The sequence below is a fragment of the Engraulis encrasicolus genome, chromosome 8 (genome assembly GCF_034702125.1).
Source record: "Engraulis encrasicolus isolate BLACKSEA-1 chromosome 8, IST_EnEncr_1.0, whole genome shotgun sequence".
NCBI classification, from domain to species: Eukaryota; Metazoa; Chordata; class Actinopteri; order Clupeiformes; family Engraulidae; genus Engraulis; species Engraulis encrasicolus.
Window position 1 is genome coordinate 19,172,823 of NC_085864.1, and position 18,152 is coordinate 19,190,974.

General features: G+C 43.8%; 1 protein-coding gene across 12 annotated transcripts in view; it reads left to right on the forward strand.

Annotated features, from left to right (window-relative positions):
* The window catches only part of elna (elastin a), an 86,473-nt gene that overhangs the window by 39,083 nt on the left and 29,238 nt on the right, over positions 1 to 18,152 (forward strand). For all 12 annotated transcript variants that reach the window (XM_063205095.1, XM_063205104.1, XM_063205096.1 and 9 more), the window contains 22 exons: positions 5,111 to 5,155; positions 5,636 to 5,695; positions 6,468 to 6,518; positions 8,056 to 8,088; positions 9,111 to 9,170; positions 9,391 to 9,468; positions 9,919 to 9,966; positions 10,071 to 10,124; positions 11,587 to 11,616; positions 11,729 to 11,803; positions 13,593 to 13,628; positions 13,765 to 13,827; positions 14,096 to 14,140; positions 14,324 to 14,452; positions 15,135 to 15,167; positions 15,291 to 15,383; positions 15,679 to 15,714; positions 16,583 to 16,687; positions 16,920 to 16,952; positions 17,130 to 17,231; positions 17,554 to 17,583; positions 17,854 to 17,949. In XM_063205095.1, coding sequence (XP_063061165.1) covers positions 5,111 to 5,155; positions 5,636 to 5,695; positions 6,468 to 6,518; positions 8,056 to 8,088; positions 9,111 to 9,170; positions 9,391 to 9,468; positions 9,919 to 9,966; positions 10,071 to 10,124; positions 11,587 to 11,616; positions 11,729 to 11,803; positions 13,593 to 13,628; positions 13,765 to 13,827; positions 14,096 to 14,140; positions 14,324 to 14,452; positions 15,135 to 15,167; positions 15,291 to 15,383; positions 15,679 to 15,714; positions 16,583 to 16,687; positions 16,920 to 16,952; positions 17,130 to 17,231; positions 17,554 to 17,583; positions 17,854 to 17,949 — 1,335 coding nt within the window. The remainder of the gene's footprint in view (positions 1 to 5,110; positions 5,156 to 5,635; positions 5,696 to 6,467; positions 6,519 to 8,055; positions 8,089 to 9,110; positions 9,171 to 9,390; positions 9,469 to 9,918; positions 9,967 to 10,070; positions 10,125 to 11,586; positions 11,617 to 11,728; positions 11,804 to 13,592; positions 13,629 to 13,764; positions 13,828 to 14,095; positions 14,141 to 14,323; positions 14,453 to 15,134; positions 15,168 to 15,290; positions 15,384 to 15,678; positions 15,715 to 16,582; positions 16,688 to 16,919; positions 16,953 to 17,129; positions 17,232 to 17,553; positions 17,584 to 17,853; positions 17,950 to 18,152) is intronic.

Consider the following 18,152-nt stretch of genomic DNA (forward strand, 5'->3'; position numbering starts at 1 on the left):
GCAGACTTGACCGTAATTAGACAATCATAATTCCAAAGACTCCTGTTTCTTGTCCTGCAATAGCTTTAGCAGCTCTGCTCTCCAACACCAACAGTTAGGTGAGGATCAAAGTGACATACTGTGCGCACACGGCACGAATAATATGCAGCCTGCTTCTCTGTTTGTTCAGACCAGTCTGCGGCTGATGTGCCTGAGCTCTGATCACTGATGATCCAAATGCAAGCCAAGTATGTACAGTATCCTCCCCTGGCTTAGCAAACGAAGCCTCTTAAAGGAAAAGCCCACCATTTTTGGAAAGGAGCTCATTTTTCACGTCCTGTTGAGTTAAAGACAATGGCCAAAAGAATAGGAGAAGGGTCAAATTCAATTATTTAGCTCAGTGAGGTGTAAAATGAGCATACCGTGTTTCCAAAAATGATGGACTGTTCCTTTAACCCTGCATTTCACGCACACGGTACATACTGCTCGTCAAGTGGCAATCCTCTCACCGCCAGATAATAGAGAATGTGGCTGCATAATAAAGAGCGTACCTTGTGTAAAACGCGGGGCCTTAATACCTTTTAATATTGTGGGGAAAGTATGATTCACGTTGCGCCTGCGAGTCAGCCGCCCGCCTCGTGATACCTTCTTTTGGAAAAAAAGAAGAGAGAGAGCGGGGGTTAGTGGAGTCTTGCGTGTTTGGCCGTGTTGCGTCTCTGTTGTGCCGTAAAAAAGGAATCCCTGACTGACTGACTGACTGACTGACGGACGGACTGACTTGCTTGCTTGCTCCAGGCTCGTTCCTTCCTCCGTTCGCAAGCAAGCAAGCAAAGGGCCTTGCCTGCCATCTTTTTCGTTTCAGCACATTTCCAAGAAGGGCCTCCTCACTTTGGATCGCTTCAGTCGGCCATCACGGTGCTCTTAATCAACTAAACATGGGGAGCTGGGGTGTTGAAAAATGAGCGCATTCGCACTCGAGGTCAAAGTGTCTAATATCCCGGCGAATAGCTCTCGTAAACAACCTGCTGGTGCCGAGCCCAGAAGCAAATGTACTGGTGTGGTGTGTGCAGACATGCACGCACGCACATGCACGCGCACACAGACACACACGCATGCACGCATGCACGCACGCTCTCTTGCACACACACTTTGCACACCTTGTTTGTGTAAGCGGACTTATCTCCAGAATGCTCCACTTTAAGATAATAAGTCTGGGGATGTCTGGGACTGGATTGAGACATAACGAAGCAGTCAGACCTCACTCATCCATGTTTGGTCAGGAAAGTGCTCTTTGCGCTGTATTTCTCTCCATCTCTGCCTGGCCCCCTTTTCTTTTTCGTTGGACTGTGTTTGTCCGTCTGTCTTACTGTCTTGTGTCTTGTCTGATCATCCATCTGTCTACATGTCTCTTTGTTACTCTCTTTATCTCCCTTTGTGTTTGTTTCTGTCGGTCACTTTCTCTGTATCTGTCTCTCTCTCTTAATGTACTGTATGTCTCTCTCTCTCTCTTCATGTACTGTATGTCTCTCTCTCTCTCTTCATGTACTGTATGTCTCTCTCTCTCTCTGTCTGGCTTTGTCTACTCACTCTGAATCTCTCCTTCGCTCTCTCCCTCCCCCCATACCTCCCCCGCCTCTCTCTCTCTCTCTCTCTCTCTCTCTCTCTCTCTCTCTCTCTCTCTCTCTCTCTCTCTCTCTCTCTCTCTCTCTCTCTCTCTCTCTCTCTCTCTCTCTCTCTCTCTCTCTCTCTCTCGTTCTCTTTTTATCTCTCTGTCTGACTTTGATGGAGTTGTGTATATCTGATGAGCTATCAGCCAGCGTCTGGCGTTGGGCGTTTTGTATCCGTGCGTGTTCTGACAGCTGCGCGTGGTCGGTGGGAGAGGTGTGGGGGGGTAGGAGAGCTTCAGCCTGAGCGCAGGTGGGCTGCCTTTGAATGACAGGTACTGTACCTCCTGTCCACTCCTGGCCCCCGCTCCCCAGCTATACGTATTTAAAAAAAATAAGATGAAATAAAAAATGAAAATGAAAAATGAACTACCCGCCGCACTGGCTGCCAGGGAGACATTCCAGCCATTGCTTGGCCAGGTCTCGCAGACTTCCCTGGGAAGCACGCCGGCTGCTAAACCCCCCACTTTCCAATCAGGCACACACACACACAACACACACACACACACATATACACGCACACATACACATGCACGCACGCACGCACACGCACACACACAATGACGCACACTCTCTCTCTCTCTCTCTCTCACACACACACACACACACACACACACACACACACACACACACACACACACACACACACACACACACACACACACACACACACACACACACACACACACACACACGCACACAATGACGCACACACATGGCCAATCAACCCCAATCCACAAACCCCATAGCTCATTGGAGCTGTTGAGCACAGGTTATCAGCCTAACTGTTCTCAGGTCAGCCGAGTGCACGATAAGCTGATGACAGACTGGCCAGTACAGGCAGACCTCACCCTGTGTCTGGACCGTGCTGTTCCCGCATCCCCCAAATGTGAGGATACAGTGTGTTGAGATGCGTCTCAGCCATGGTGATGGATTTCCAGACGTTGGCAGTAAGTTTAGAGGGGTGACGGAGGTTGCAGTGTCTTGCGTGTGTGTGTGTGTGTGTGTGTGTGTGTGTGTGTGTGTGTGTGTCTGTGTGTGTGTGCGTGTGCGTGTGCGTGTGTGTGTGTGTGTGTGTGTGTGTGTTTTTGAGCGAGGTTATGAGGGTTGCGGTATCAGGATTTGTAGAGAATGAAAGAGGCTTTATTTCTTCCCTCCCTTGCACGATACGCACAGCTAACATATCATTCTTGCTTGTGGAGCACTCTGTTTTTCACTTCAGGGTAGTGAAATCGGGGTACATTTTCATGAAGTGAACTCTAAAGACCTTCCTCTCTCCCAACCGGCCCTATTAAATTAAACTCAGTCCAACAGTATGGCTTTCCTTCTATCACGCATGGAACCCTCTATCTTTCACTTTCATCAGGCTATATTTTCATGAAAAGAAATCCATACCCCCGCCTCCCAAATCCAACCCACCCCAACAGTATGGATTTTTGCATTTTTACCTCCTTCACCCCCACCTCTCTTTATTCCAGTGTTATCAGGTTATAGGTATTTTGATAAAGAGTGTTTTACTCCCTCCTCCCTCCCACCCAACCTGCCGTGTATGAAATCCATTCTACCCCCACAGTATATGGCTTTTGGCCTTCCTTCTTTCCCCTCCTTTCACCCCCAACCCCTCCAGCCCAAAAGGTCTGCGATTCATTTTCCATTTTGTGGGCCAGTCATGCTACTGTACTGTAACTTTCGCCTCGGATTCTCCCTCCGTGCACCTGGCTAAGGCGGCAGATTTACGTTCCGGCCGGACTCGCTCCCCGAGATCCGTGTCATCCTCCTCTCCAGGAGCCGTGCCTTTTACACCGTTTCCACAGTGGGCGGTTTCTGTAGGGCCACGTTTGCTTATTCCTTTATTAAAAACTTTTTTAAAAGCAGACAATCCCCGCACACTTAAAAAAAAAGACCTGAAGTGTGCGGATTGTCTCCTTTTTATACAGAAAGTTCAACTGAATCCTGCACCTTCTAAACAGATGAGTGGTGGCCTATCACAACTTCTGTAAACTTTTTTAAAAGAAAGGAAAGCGTACGAAAGAGAAAGAGGAAGATAAAAAACGGCACAACACGTGTGGGTCTCCTGATGTAACAAATATGTCCCAACAGCTGAACAGCACAGCACAGCACAGGACCAGCACCCAGGGCCAGTACTATATCTCAGGTCACGTCACGAGCCAGGAATGTGTCATGCTTACAGCATAGCACTCACCTTTCTGCTCTCTTTGCCTCGTCCATCTGGAAGTGGCTCAGACCCCAGGCACGCGTCTCTGGTCTACACCACACAAGAGAGAGACAGAGGAGAGAGGAGAGAGTGTTGCATGCGTTTGCTTCCCCTGTGGTCATGGCCAGAGAGCATAGCACTGTGCCGTGGCAAGGCAAGGCACGGCAAGACAGACAAGGCAGAGCAAGAAGGTCTGTTGCAGACAAATTACAGGTGAGGTAAGCGAGGAGGACTGCAAGGGTGACAGCTTCCCAGTTATGCTTGTTTTTATGTCTGTTGGCAATGTGTGGTCCCTTTCACACACACAGTCACAGACAGATGCAGAGTGCAGACACGCCGGTTGTATGATTAAAGCATACATTGCCAAGGTTTTTCAGCTGCCTGCCTGTCTATTCAGTGGGTGAAAAATACATCATAGCCAAAAGGCAAAACAGCGGTTTCCGATGTTAAGTTCTGCCCTCTTTCTCGCTCTCACTCTTTTCCCACTGCTGCCATACGCCATCAACCCCAGACCACAACTAAAACACACACTTGCCCCGAGGAGACAGCGTTCTGGCCGGTGAGCGGAGAGCGGTGAGCAGTGCACTTGGCAAACCTCAATCTCTCCGCACCAGAGGCCCTCCATGTACACACAGAGGCCTATACAGCAGAGACATACACGACACAGCAAGGCAGGCGTCAAGTCAGACTGCTAGTGCTGTAACTGAAGTGCTCTATCTAGTGGTAAAAGAGGGAAATAGCAAGCTATCTCACGGGCAAGGTCCGTGACACCAGTCGCCTGTTACTGTGTTGTATTCATTACATTGGCACGCACATTATTCTTTTGTTTATTTGTTGTCGTGCACCATTCAGTAAAGCTACCTGCTTGATCCTGTCAGTAAAATATGCTTGTCTCGAACGTCAAGCCATGCCAAGTGCACATGGCTGGCACAGTGAAACTGCAGATGGCTCATTAAATCAGTTCCTCCTGTTGCTGTCTTTTAGTCATTGATGTTGTTACAGACATTATTTTTGTTTATTCTGAGTTAATTCCTCAGTTCAGCATCCAAGATTTTTTTAGGAGGATTTGAGTGTTTTTTCATTGGCTCTACAAGCCATCTCGGAAGCACATGGGGGCTTGAGTGGGGGTTAGATGTCAAAGACAAGACTGTAGCCTGGAAATCCTGTGTATTGTGTCTGAAATGCCGATGGCTTCCTGGTATGTGGTGTTTGTCTAAACTGTCTCTTCCTCTCTTCCATGCTCCATGTGCAGGTTATGGAGGAGGTCTGGGACTTGGAGGAGGCTACAGGCCTGGAGGTGATGTATTGCAACAACATATACTTGAGCTTTTGGCATGCAATGCAGGGAAATCCTACATCTTCATCATGTTCATCATTCACACAGCCACACGCACACACACACACACACACACACACACACACACACACACACACACACACACACACACACACACACACACACACACACACACACACACACACACACACACACACACACACACACACACACACACACACACACACACAAATACACAATAAAGTACCCTACACTGTACTTTGTTGTGCATCACATAGTAGACTAATAAACATTTTGACCTCACCATCAGTATAGTTATCATATTTGCTGGGCTTTAGTCAATTAGATCAATAACCAAGAACTGAGGATGGAAAAGACAATAAGATTTGATAAATAATTAACTACATTGTAGCACTCACTCACAGGAACAGTAAATAAAATGTGTGATTTTTTTTTCTGACTTGTACTTGTGCATCCCAGGTGGTTATGGGGGATATGGTGGCTATGGAGGATATAACCCATATGGAGGCTTCTTACCAGGTGAGACAATAACAGATGTGCCTGAATGAAAATGACTAGTGATACTGTAGCCTCTTTGTGCAGATGGGGTCGCTGTCAGGCCTATTCACTATTTCTTAAAAATACTACATCATAACAACATGGCTATAACATAACGAGAGCCTTAAATAACGGATTAATAGCCATTTCAATTTTGGTGACAGTAAGGTTATAATATAGACTTATAATATAGACATATAATATAGATGTTAACAAGCCACGCACAGATATGTCATTATTTCGTCTTTCATATGTCTTTATTTCTGCTATATTATGTATAGCCATGAACACTATACAGTACAATCATTTGGTATGCCCATATGTGTGCTTGCTTGTGTGTGAATGTATGCACGTCTTACTGTTTATGTTTCATGTGAATGTACGAACATGTGTTCTACGTTTCATGGCTCATGAAAGTCTGCATGTGTTAGATGTCTTGTACACATTCTTAGAAGGCCCCGTGAAGACAAAGCAAAGTATTCAACTGCAAAGTACAGTAACTAACTGACATGGTTTCCCATTCATGTACATTCAGGTCATTCATGTATCCTGCACAAAGTCAATGCCACCCAAGTGCCATGCACAGCACACTATAATCATGTTACACGTCAGTATCATTAAACCGTCCATCTACTCTAGCTGTCAGTGTCGAGTATCACTGCCTAGTGTATCGTTATCAAGAGGGTGGTCACTGATCACTGCTGGCTGCATTGAGTAATGTGGCTGTGTTCTGGGTCTGCCTGGGGAATGTCAGGAGCCGGAGGAGCTGGGGTTCTACCAGGCGGAGGACTCGTCCCTGGAGCAGGTAAGTTCTAAAGCTCCGAGTTCTAAGTTCTTCAGCTTTAAAGAATAAACTTTCAGGCAGAGGAGATGTCTTTCTTAGGTTTTCAGTTAACGCAGAGGAGATCAAGTCAAGTAGGTTTTATTGTCAATTTCTTTACATGCACTGGTCATACAAAGAATTTGAAATTGCATTTCTTGCTTTCCCATACAGACATAGACTAATCTAGGTAAGGACATAGACAGTATAGACATAGACAGTACTTATACATGGACTTAAGACAGTATGGACATAGACAGTGCTCATACTGTCTATGTCCATACTGTCTTAAGTCCATGTATAAGATGAACATAGAACCGGTAAAATCTAAGTTTCTCTAAGGTATTAAGCTTTTGAGAATTAGCTTCCAGTTAACCCTGGAGGAGGTGAGATTTAAAGTTCCAAGTCCTACTTTCCAAGTTCTAAAGCATTTAGATAATCATCTGTATTGGAGAATTAGATAATTGGTAGAGGAGTTGACTCTAAATCAGGTAGGGATTTTTTTTTACATTACATTAAACTTAGCTGATACTTTTACCCAATGCCATTTACAGTTATGTAGTTGGTACAGGGTATAGGTTACAATCCCTACAGCAATGTGAGACTAGCTGTCTTGCTCAAGGGCATTTCAGCCATAAATTGATGTAAGGGGTGATGTAAGGATGGGATGCAAACTCCAACCCTCGGATACAACAAAGACCAACTCCCTAACCATTAGGCCATGGCTGCCCTAAAGTTTTAAAGTTCTTAAAGTGATACTGTCCCATTTTTGGAAATAAGCTTATTTTACACCTCCCCTTGAGTTAAATAATAGGGTTTTTTACCGTTATCCTGTACTTTCAACCATTCTCGGGGTATGGCAGTGCAAATTTTACCTCCATGCTAGCAGTTAACATTGAGTCCTATGAGACCAGCTCGCGGCTAACTGGTCTCATAGGACTCAATGTTAACTGTTAGCTTGGAGGTAACATTTGCACTGTTATAACTAGAAAACGGTGGAAAGTACAGGATAATGGTAAAACCCTATTATTTAACTCAAGGGAAGGTGTAAAATAAGCTATTTTCCAAAAATGGGACAGTATCACTTTAAGCTTTAGAGAATTAGCTTTTCTTAACTTCTTCAATCTTCTTAAATGTGGAACTCATTATGTCAATACAGGTGCCAGATCCAACAAATAGAAGTAAACTGAGGAGAGCCAAAGGTGTCTGCACACTGTTACACGATTAATCCAGACATGTTTGTTAAAGGAGAATGATGATTTCACAATCACAATTTGTAATAAAGTTTTTGGAGTTCTCTACTGTAACAGTGTGCAATTTGCTTGGACGCTTGTCCACATGACTCGATGAAGACAGAATGCACAAACCTTCATTGGATATTCATCGATTCATTCATGCAGTCAGTTTCTTCACATGTAAAAGGATAGTCACTCATTCATGCTGTCAGTTCCTTACATGTAAAAGGATCCTCCTGGCTGAGGGTGTGTGGTAACTCTATATCGATGTGTTCTTCATCTCTCAGGAGCGAAAGGAGGTGTGAAACCAGGAAAGGGAGGTACTGTAAAGTTTATGTTCCATCATTGAAAGATCACTTGTCCCAATAACGTTCTTCGTGACTCTTTGACTTTGGCACGGTACACAAGCGCGTTTTCTTGAGGTCATGTATACTGTACTTATGAAAATTACCCGGTCACCTTGAATAAGTAACACATTGCGATTTTCTGTCATTTTGCTGGAGCTGGCTATCCCTATGAGATCTCGCTCCTTAAGAAATGATTTCAGCTTTCAAACGACCCCTCTGGCGTCGTGTCTACAATACGTCCTTGTGCTCTGCTTTGATGGCATGTCAAACAAGCAAGTGGATCAAGTGCAGCATTTGCTGAAAAAAAGTAATAACTTTTGCCAGCATTACATCTGTGACCCTCACATTTTTCAAACGTGAGACCACGGTGATCTGTTGTCTGAGGACCACTTTAGTGCAAAGTTTCAACCTATTACTTCATAATTTCCTCAGACGATTGTTGGAGAATGGCTGCCATGCTGAGTGGGGAGCTATGCTCGATAGACACGTTAAGGGAAAGATAAACGAAGGCTTTGAAGCTGCTCCTGCCAAAAAATGTCACAGGCCAAGGCCCGCAGCTCATTTCCTTGTTTCTGAAACCTGGAAAGGCCCAACAGTCACGCCATGACAAACAGAGACGTTTCTGTGATTTTTTAAAGTCCCGACTTCATAGGGTTCCGTAATCGTCTTTCCATCGTTGAGCTCGTTTTAAAGCCATTTTGCATCCATGGTTGAACTGTTGTATATCTCTTGTGACGGATGTCCTTACCTCCTGTCTGACATGCGATCACACACACACACACACACACACACACTCTGGGTGCGTGTATGTAGTATATGTGCGTGTTTTAGTGCACATCTTACCCTTTTTTAGTGTGAAGCATTTGTCAAAAGGGATGTGATGTAATGCAATTTGTGCATACACGCCTGTGTATGTACTGTATGTGCGTGTGTGCCTGTGTGCTTGCATGCGTGCATATACGTGTTTATACATATGTGTGTTTGTATGTGTTAAGGTCCAGGCGCCGGGGGAACTGCCACAGGGCCAGGTAGCGGGGGAGCGGGAACAGGAGGAGGTAAGACCATTACAGTATAGCTAACCTGCCAAAGCCTCTCACTTAAAACCCAGCAAAAACAATCACAAGCGCTTGAAGCCAGCACTCCTGAGACTTACACACACACACAGGACTATACTTAGAAACGTGTCATTCTCCACTACGTTTCACCACTTTTATTATTACCTGCGAACACATTTATAGTGTTTCTGTCTGACTGATGTCTCTTTGTCGCTGCCAGTTCCTGTCATACCACAGACCGGGCTGCCCGGGGGAGGAGCAGGGGGCAAGCCTGCCAAGGCGCCCAAGAGTATACCGGGTAGGTACACGAGTCAATTCTGTTCAACTCTATGCAGTTCACTTGTATTCAGATCAATTCTATTCTATTTGAAAGTAGCCAGGTTTGTACAAATGTGAGCATTTATGCACAATTAAGCGAAAACAGGATCTGCTTGAAAACACTTTCAAGAATTCCTTTCACTGATCAAATAACGGAGAACTGTAATAGTGTTGACCTACTCTATCTTTAAATGTGATGTACACATTTGGTCAGAGTTGGGTTTGATGGCTATGTTGTTGAGCATTCGTGTGCAATGCTAACTTGCGTCCTTTGAAACATCTGTGCAAATTCCTTTGACTTATTCAGAATAACTGCTTGTACGTAAGTGTTGGTGTTAGCCAACTCTTGCTTTGCATGGGATGTACACATTTGAGCAGAGCGAGTTAATACTGTCTTTTCACCATGAATAAAAATGAACATTTTGAACAGGTGTTGGAGTGCCGGGTCCTTACCAAGGCGGTGTTGCACCAGGACAAGGTATTGTAGACAACCCCAATTCATTTATTATGTGTGTCTTTTGCCTTTGCACATATGCTTGAATTGTGTATTTCTTTCATTAAGGTTTGTATCAATTTTGACAGGGTACGGAGTGCTTCCTGGGGTTGCAACAGGCACCGGACTGAACCCAAAATCTGGTAATTGTTCTTCCTAATGCTCCACGTTCGAGTCAACATCAGGATATTTTCATTGTTCATTGTCCATCAGTCTAGCGATGTTTGTATTATGTTGTGTTTTCCAAAGCATGTATCCATGCAATGCTTTTAAATTATTATTTTCTTTGCCAAGCTTCTTTCGGGGCTTTTGTGTGGTTTTCAGTTATCATTAATATCAAACTCACTTAAGGGCCGGATTGTTGACAAAATCAGAAGATACAAAAACTATAGCCCATCTTCCTGACCGCACGTAGAAAAAAAATAAACCTTAAGTGGGGTAGTGTTTGCCAATAGGAAGTCAAGGATGTCACAGTTGCTCAAGTCTGTCATGGTGGTTTGTCGCGGCGGTTTGACGGTGAACGGCCCTGACAGGGATATCATGTCCTATTGTTTTCTTACACTGCTGCATCCCTGTGCGGACCAGAAAAAGGCAAAACTGTGGTGCACGGCCCCTATTTCCCCTGACACTGGCCGAATAATCGCAAGCCATTTTACCAGCATGTGGAAAAACACGGAAAAACGTTACGAAGTCCGCTATCATGCTGTCAAAGAACAACAATCAGGCTTTGTCAGCTTCCAAACACAATGTTTAGATTGGGTGTCCATGTAGACACCTCTGGGGGATGAAGACATTTTTATGAGCAAACTCAAGAGTGCTCGTATCAGAATTGGCTTGACAGCTGAGAGGTCAGTGTGTGTACTGTAAAGTGGGCTCTTTTGCATTCCTCAGTGCTGAGTGAGTGAGCACTGTTGACCTTATGAAGAGTTTGGAAAGGAGATCCAATATCTGCTATTCTGCAAAGAAAGTTGGTAAACACCCTTGTTATGTCAACAAAACACCTATTGCCACCTGTTACTTGTTTCAGAGCTGTGAAAATGTGAGAAAACTCAAACGCTCTTGTGGCATGATGTGCTTGACAGCTGAAGAGTTCAAAATATTTTTTCCTGGCATAATGCAGCGCAACATGAACATTCTAAACCTTAAGAAGAATGAAGAAAGAAATCCAATATCTGTTTTGAGTCATCAAGTGGTTTATTTGAATAGACATCACCATCTGTGACTTGTTTTTGAGCTGTGAAAATGCATGTATTATGAACAAACTCCAAGGCACTTGTATCGTGATGTGGTTGACAGATGAATTGTCTCTATATTTGCTGCAAAATATTACAACTTATTATTATGCATAGTGCAGTGCAGAAGGATCAGTCTTATTCTTGTAGACTGGCCTGTTACTTGTTTTTGAGCTGTGAAAATACCATTAAAATATAGACATTAAGATTAATGACAAACCCTGAAACAAACTTCATTATAAATTCCAACATGAGCAAAGCTTTGGCTTGGAATAACATTGTCACTGAACTGACCTTTGCTGTTGAAGTGTTGTATGAATTTGATGCGTATTGATTTAGGTAATTAAAAGGTAATTTAATTTCCATTTTGCAGGTGGGGCTGGACAAGTAGGACCAGGGGCAGGTACAGTACAGCATGTTTATTTGCGTGTAAAAAACACATAAGTCATTTCAGCATCATTAGCATTTGTATGATGAAGTAATTAAAACTGTGGGTCTGGCTGTCTGTGTTTCAGGTGGCCGTGGTTTTGGCGGCCCGCTGCAACCTGGTGTATTTCATGGATATCCGCTGAAGTCTCCCAAAGCTCCAGGTATGCTTCACTAATGACATGTAGTTTTTACATATTGGTGACATGTACATGTTCGTTGGTCATACCCTGATGAAGACAGAAGTCGAAATGTATAGGCATGTAGCCAGACTTTAATAAAGGGTTTTTTTTTTAACTTTAACTAAGGGCTGCCTCAAACACTTTTTTCTTTCTATTTCATGTAAACGTCTGAAAAGTGGAGTACTCATACAAACAAAATCAAATAAACCATTCAATACGTTCGTTAGTTTTAGGCCCCATGTAAATTTAGGGCCTTCATGTGAATTTATTGTTTTGATGATAGACAATTGTTGTTGTATTATTACAGTTGTAATATATTGCCAGAAACTCAAACTCATTAGAAAAAATTGTAATGCACAATAGTAGTAATTTGTTATACTCAAGATGTTTTTTTTCCCTTCACTTTGACCCCATTTGCGGTTTAGTCATACTAAGGGCTGTTGTGTTATTCACTATAACCCATCCATTCCAGTTCATGTTCACCAAGTGCACTGGTATAGATTTCCACCCCGATATCCACCCCGTTATGGACGTGTGCGGTTCTATGGGTATCGTCCTCAGGTCATGTATGGTGCGTTCAATCCGCACAGTATCGTCTGTATGAATTGTTCTCTTTTTGAGGCCAGTTTCGTCATCCAAGAAGTTGGATCTCTTTCGTACTCCCAGAATGCGATCCAATATATACCTCAGCCATTTTGGTTGATGGTCTCACTATTAGAACAATACATACTCGCCTTACCCTTTGACATAGTTCTTCGAGAATAGCTCACGTAGAGGCCTTACTAAACAATGTCCTCATTCTTCAGCTAAACATATCTTTCTTCCTCCTGCAAGGGGCTGCTTGGCTAGCAAACCAGAGACAGAAACCTGGATGGCCTATCTAAAACCACCGTTCGCATTAGTCGATTAGCAGTTGAGTCATTACCACAGATTTTCGAATATCTGTACTATAAATTCAAGTACTGATAATGTAATAATGGCACGTCAGATGTTTAAGCGATGGCTGCTATGAAAGATTAAGCATGTAGGGAGGTCGTGAACGAGCGATCTTTAACTGACAGGCCTGAAATTATCCATTGCAGCTCTGTGGTTCTGGAATAGCCCCTAGTTTAAGGTTAATCAAGCACACAGACACTCCGAACAGGCTGGGTTTTGATAGGTGTCGTAAATCAGAATTATGCTCTGATTAGCTTTGCAGCATGGAAAAGAGGATTAAGCACCGACTCACGGAAATAATGGCATTAATAATTTAACCGAAGGTGTAATTACAAGGAAGGGGGAGCCCTGCAACCAAAAAATCATTTCCAAAAGCATGTGCTATAGCTCTCTTGAACCAATTAAGCAAGAGTGATGGCGTTCCATAGATAATTGCAATTTGATTGCACACGCTTCTCGGGTCTTGCAGGCAGCCTCTTACAGGAATGAAAGCTGAACAGCTACAACCACTTAATTTATTGCTTTGATCATCCAACTATTGCTCTAAAATGGGATCATGGTGTATCGTATCGTATCGTTCCCATTTTGTGTTGTATCCTGACTTCATACTCAGAAACGCCATGCAAAGTCATTCGTCATATATCCTGAAGAGTATCAGATTTTGTATCTTCAGTAACATCCCATTACTTTCATAGAGCTTCCTTAACATTTGCTTACTGAAGGCAAGCTGTGCCACTTTGTGTCAATAAAATACACTGTGCCATTGATTTATGACTTTATTAAGGATTATTATATTTGATTAAGTTCTTCGTTTTTCTCCACTTCATTTCTCCAGGTGCTGGTGGCTACGCTGGTGGCAAGCTGCCATATGGTACAGTGCATTTCTGTTTTTTTGTTTTGTTTTAACACTGCTCGACTTTTAATAACCAGATTTAAGCAGCTCAAAGACCTGGGATGGTGCCCTTTGTTGTTTTCATTTTAATATTCCTGTCTTTGTTGTCTATCAGGATATGGAGGATTTGGGGGTGGTGGTGGTGCAGGGACCAAGCCTGGGTACCCTACAGGAACTGGTGAGTACAGTATGAATTGCAGCTGTCATTACTAATACTTCTCATCGTGTCATCATTGTCATTACTGGAACATATGGTTGCGGGAGCTTTATGTTGTTACATTTAATTTAATTCCTGCAGTTATATGCCTCTAGTGTTCGTTTTTTTGTTGTTCTTATAGTGCCCTTTGGACAGCTCCTCTCGCTGTCTAAATAAACTCAACTCGGGCTTGAACTTCACCATTCCTTCTAACCGTACTGTTATTTTTCTATCCTCCCTTGAATAACAGGAGTTGGCACCTTGGGTGCCGCAGGGTCCAAAGCTGCTAAATACGGTACGGTAACACTCTGGTTCTCATCTCTGAAGCGCGGCTACTGTGTATATGCTGTAACTGCATGTCAAAATCACAGTCAGGACTATGTCAGTCAGTAGCCATATTGGATCAGTAGTTGACAGTACATGTTGATGATGGTGTTGACGTGTCGCTGGCTTGCTCCCGTCTCGTCCTCTGCTGTAGGTGCTGCTGGGGCTGGTGGTGCTGGGCTGGGTGGAGCAGGTGGCTACCTCGGCCAAGGCGGCGTGGTGCCCGGTGCGGGCGGTGTGGTGCCAGGAGCGGGTGGTGCTGGTGTTTACCCTGGCGCTGGAGGTCAGTGCTGTGCAGCCCACACGGTCATGCACTTACTCTCTTACTCTCATGCTCTCAAGATCTGCTCTCTACCTCAGAACAAGCTTACTGCTGCGTTTCATTCTCAGTTTGTAACATTGTGATGATGTACTGTGAAAGCAGATTATACAGAGTGGTTACATTTGCTTTTGTAAGCGGAGGTGGAAGAGAGCTCTTTGTCACACATAGTGGTCAACGTCTCACTTCTGTAATTGTATCACCAATTCAATCAATGGTATCCTGTAGCAGAGTGAGGTCGGCTCCACCTGGCTCTGTTGCTGAGGTGATGAGGGCCCAGCACTGTTTAATCTCTGACATGTGCAAATGTGATACAGTAGGGATATTTACCCTTTGTGAAACGTCAAGCAAAGTAAAGTGCTGTAGGAGCACTAATGGGTTAACTCTTTCATACACTGCGTCATAAATTTGCTGTTGCCAGAATGGCAATGACCAAGTTGTATTGCATTACTAAAGGCCCTGTGTTATGTCATAGTAGTGTAGTACTATGATAGTTACGTTTTCCATGACAATCACTGATCACGGAACAGCGTGCATTAGGGGTCTAATAATTTGTGAATGAATGCAGTTTATTCATCATATTACAAATGTCACATTGAATGCGCTGTATTAAATTTGTAACATATTAAATCTACTTAATTTCTAGGCTATGGAGCTGGTTCAAAAGCTGCTAAATATGGTAAGGTATCCAGCAGCACACACATTTTAGAGTAAGAGGATGATGTTGTTGTTCATGGCTGAATGGGGAGTGATGAGGAGTGTTGTGCAGCACAGCGGTAGTGTAATGATGTGATCTCCTCAGGTGGTGCTGGTGTCGTCCCGGGTGGAGCCGGAGTGGTGGGAGGAACAGGCGGAATACCCGGAACTGGATATGTACCTGGAGCTGGAGCAGGAGGTATGTAAATACTGTAGATACAGAAACGATGTTTCTGAAGTTATGCTAAAGCATTACACCAGATTGCTTGAAAATCCTACACCCACAAACATACAGTGCATGCAAGGCCATGTGCTCATTCTGCCCACACATATAAACTATTCCTGTAACAGGAGCAGGAAGTAAAAAGACACAGAAATGATCCATATTTGTACTGTATAAGGCACACGCAGTACACTAAAGCATATTGCACAGTTACATTGCTAATTGTTTGGTTGAAGTTGATGTGATGATTTGACATGGTGCCTCTATCCAGGATACCCAGGAGGAGTGAAGCCTCCTAAATACTATGGTAAATACCCCTCCGCAAGATGTACAACATATGCTTTATACAATGTAATGCTGAAATCCTGTCTCTTAAGGTCATTACTGAAGAGGGTCTTCTTTTCTTTGCCATGATCTTTTTTTCATTTGACACCTGTTGACATACTTTGTGACATGTGCATCCTACACCACACTTAGGCAATAAGCCACGAGAGGCCTTGGGTTGTGCCATGGCCGTGGGAAGTACGTTTTAACAGGGGGTGCTGGGGCATTTCAGCATGATAAAATAATCAAAATATTTAAATACTAACAGAAAATAGTAACATTAAAAAACCTCTTGCTACAGGGGGTGCTGCAGCACCCCTACTTCCCACGGCTGTGGGTACGGCTTAGGGGAGTGGGGCATGACGTGAAGCGGAGTGCCGTAAATAGAACACAATCCACAGGCTCAAGAGTTACATTTAATCGTTGATCAAATTTCTAAAATAATTCATTTGCCCTGTGTCGTTCAGTTGACAAATTGAGGAAGTGATTGGTTACCTCGGCAACCACTAGTGGGTGTGGTGCGTGAGTTCGTCGCACGGCCAGACACACTTAGCTACAAAAACTCAGCAAGAGCCGATAAACACCACAGGAATGAAACGTCTTTCAATCACACTGATACCCCAACCACAGATGGTGCAAAGATATGCTCTTCTTGCAGGCTCCCTACCCCAACTGCAACATATTGTCATAACCAACATAGATGCGCCGGGTCTAACTTAGACGCGGATAGAATCTTCAAATGGAATGGTGTGGGTTTGTGTCCGATTTACGGCTATCAGCCAATCAGAATCGAGAACCAGACTGCACAGTGTTAGATTTGACCAATAATCAATTGTTGTGTCTTGTGTCAGGTGGTGCTGGTCTTGTACCTGGTGGTGCTGGCCTTGTGCCAGGTGGAGCTGGTGTGGTGGGTGGAACAGGAGGCATCCCAGGAGTAGCACCAGGGGCTGGAGGAGGTACATGTACACAGCATACGCTACATCTACTGTATTCTGAATTCACATTTCACACCAAACTCAGCATTTAGTATATGTTTGGACCTGCCTTCCACTTTTCAACCAGCACATTGCACTACACAGAGACACCCACACACATTATACTATACTGTATCCTTACCTGTATTTTGAAATGGACAGGAATGGTGTAAGTCTTTTTAGTCAAGAATCAACTGGTCTCTTTCTTTTTCAGCTTATCCAGGTGGTGTGAAGCCCCCTAAATATGGTGAGGAATGCTATTTCAATATGCCATGACTTTGAATTTTACATATCAGCATAAACAGCCTAAACAATCATACGTCACAGTCTATGTTGTACTACCGTAAGTCTGACTTTTCCGTGATATGTAAACAGAAATAGAAAGTATTCTATTCTTAATCTTTTCTGCTTTCCTCCTGTGTAGGAGTGGCAGGTGGTGCTGGGGGTGTTCCTGGAGGAGGTTATGGTGTACCCGGCGCAGTGCCAGGTCTGGTACCGGGAGCAGGAGCTGTTCCTGGAGCTGGGGGTAGGCAGAAAGTTCAGACGTCACACACGGGCAGTATTTTAAAATTAAGCCACCACCACACACAGGCTGTTTAATTAGCATGCCTGTTAAAACTGACTTTAGATCAGTATTATATTTTGCGCCAGTATACAGTATTTTTGTTATCTTTGTCATTGACCAAAATGTGCTTTCATGAAGAGATAACAAAGAATGTGTAATGCGAGAGCATATGTGAGGGTACAATACAAATATCCAGTACACTGAGGTGTATTACAAGTGCGCTTATTTTTTTGAAGATGGCGAACTAACTTTGCTTTCCTTTGTCCCCTCATTTGTTTCTCAGCATATGCTGCATCCAAAGCCGCAAAATACGGTATGTACTACTTAAATACTTTTGTATTATTTTGTTCTTTGTTCTTTTCTTGCATGTATAGTTTTGATTTTCCTGTTTGTTTTTATGCGTATTTGTGTTTTATGTCGTTTTGGGGTTTTCGACACGTGTCTGGCGAATAAACAGAATTGAATTGAATTGAATTGTAAGCCTGCTCTTCTGTCCATTGCTGCATTTCCCTCTACATTCCCAGCATGCATGGTTGCCGTCATTACTGTATAAGTAGCTAAGTGGCCACTGTAACTGTGCTAGGTGCTGCTGCTGGGGCTGGAGGGGTCCCTGGTGGCTACGGCGTGCCAAGAGCCGTGCCAGGCGTGGTACCAGGAGCTGGCTACGGAGGACTCGGAGGTACATACCTTAATTGGGAACCTCAAGACTTAGTAGCTTAGTAGTAACTTATTAGCTTCTGAAATGAGGAAAGAAATAATAGCTCTGAAAGTAGATCCAAGAATTTTGTGGTACCAGGGGTTGGCGATGGAGGACTCAGAGGTACATACTGTATGTTCACTGGGCACCTTTAGAGAAATGAGAAAAAGAAAGAATAGTCTTGG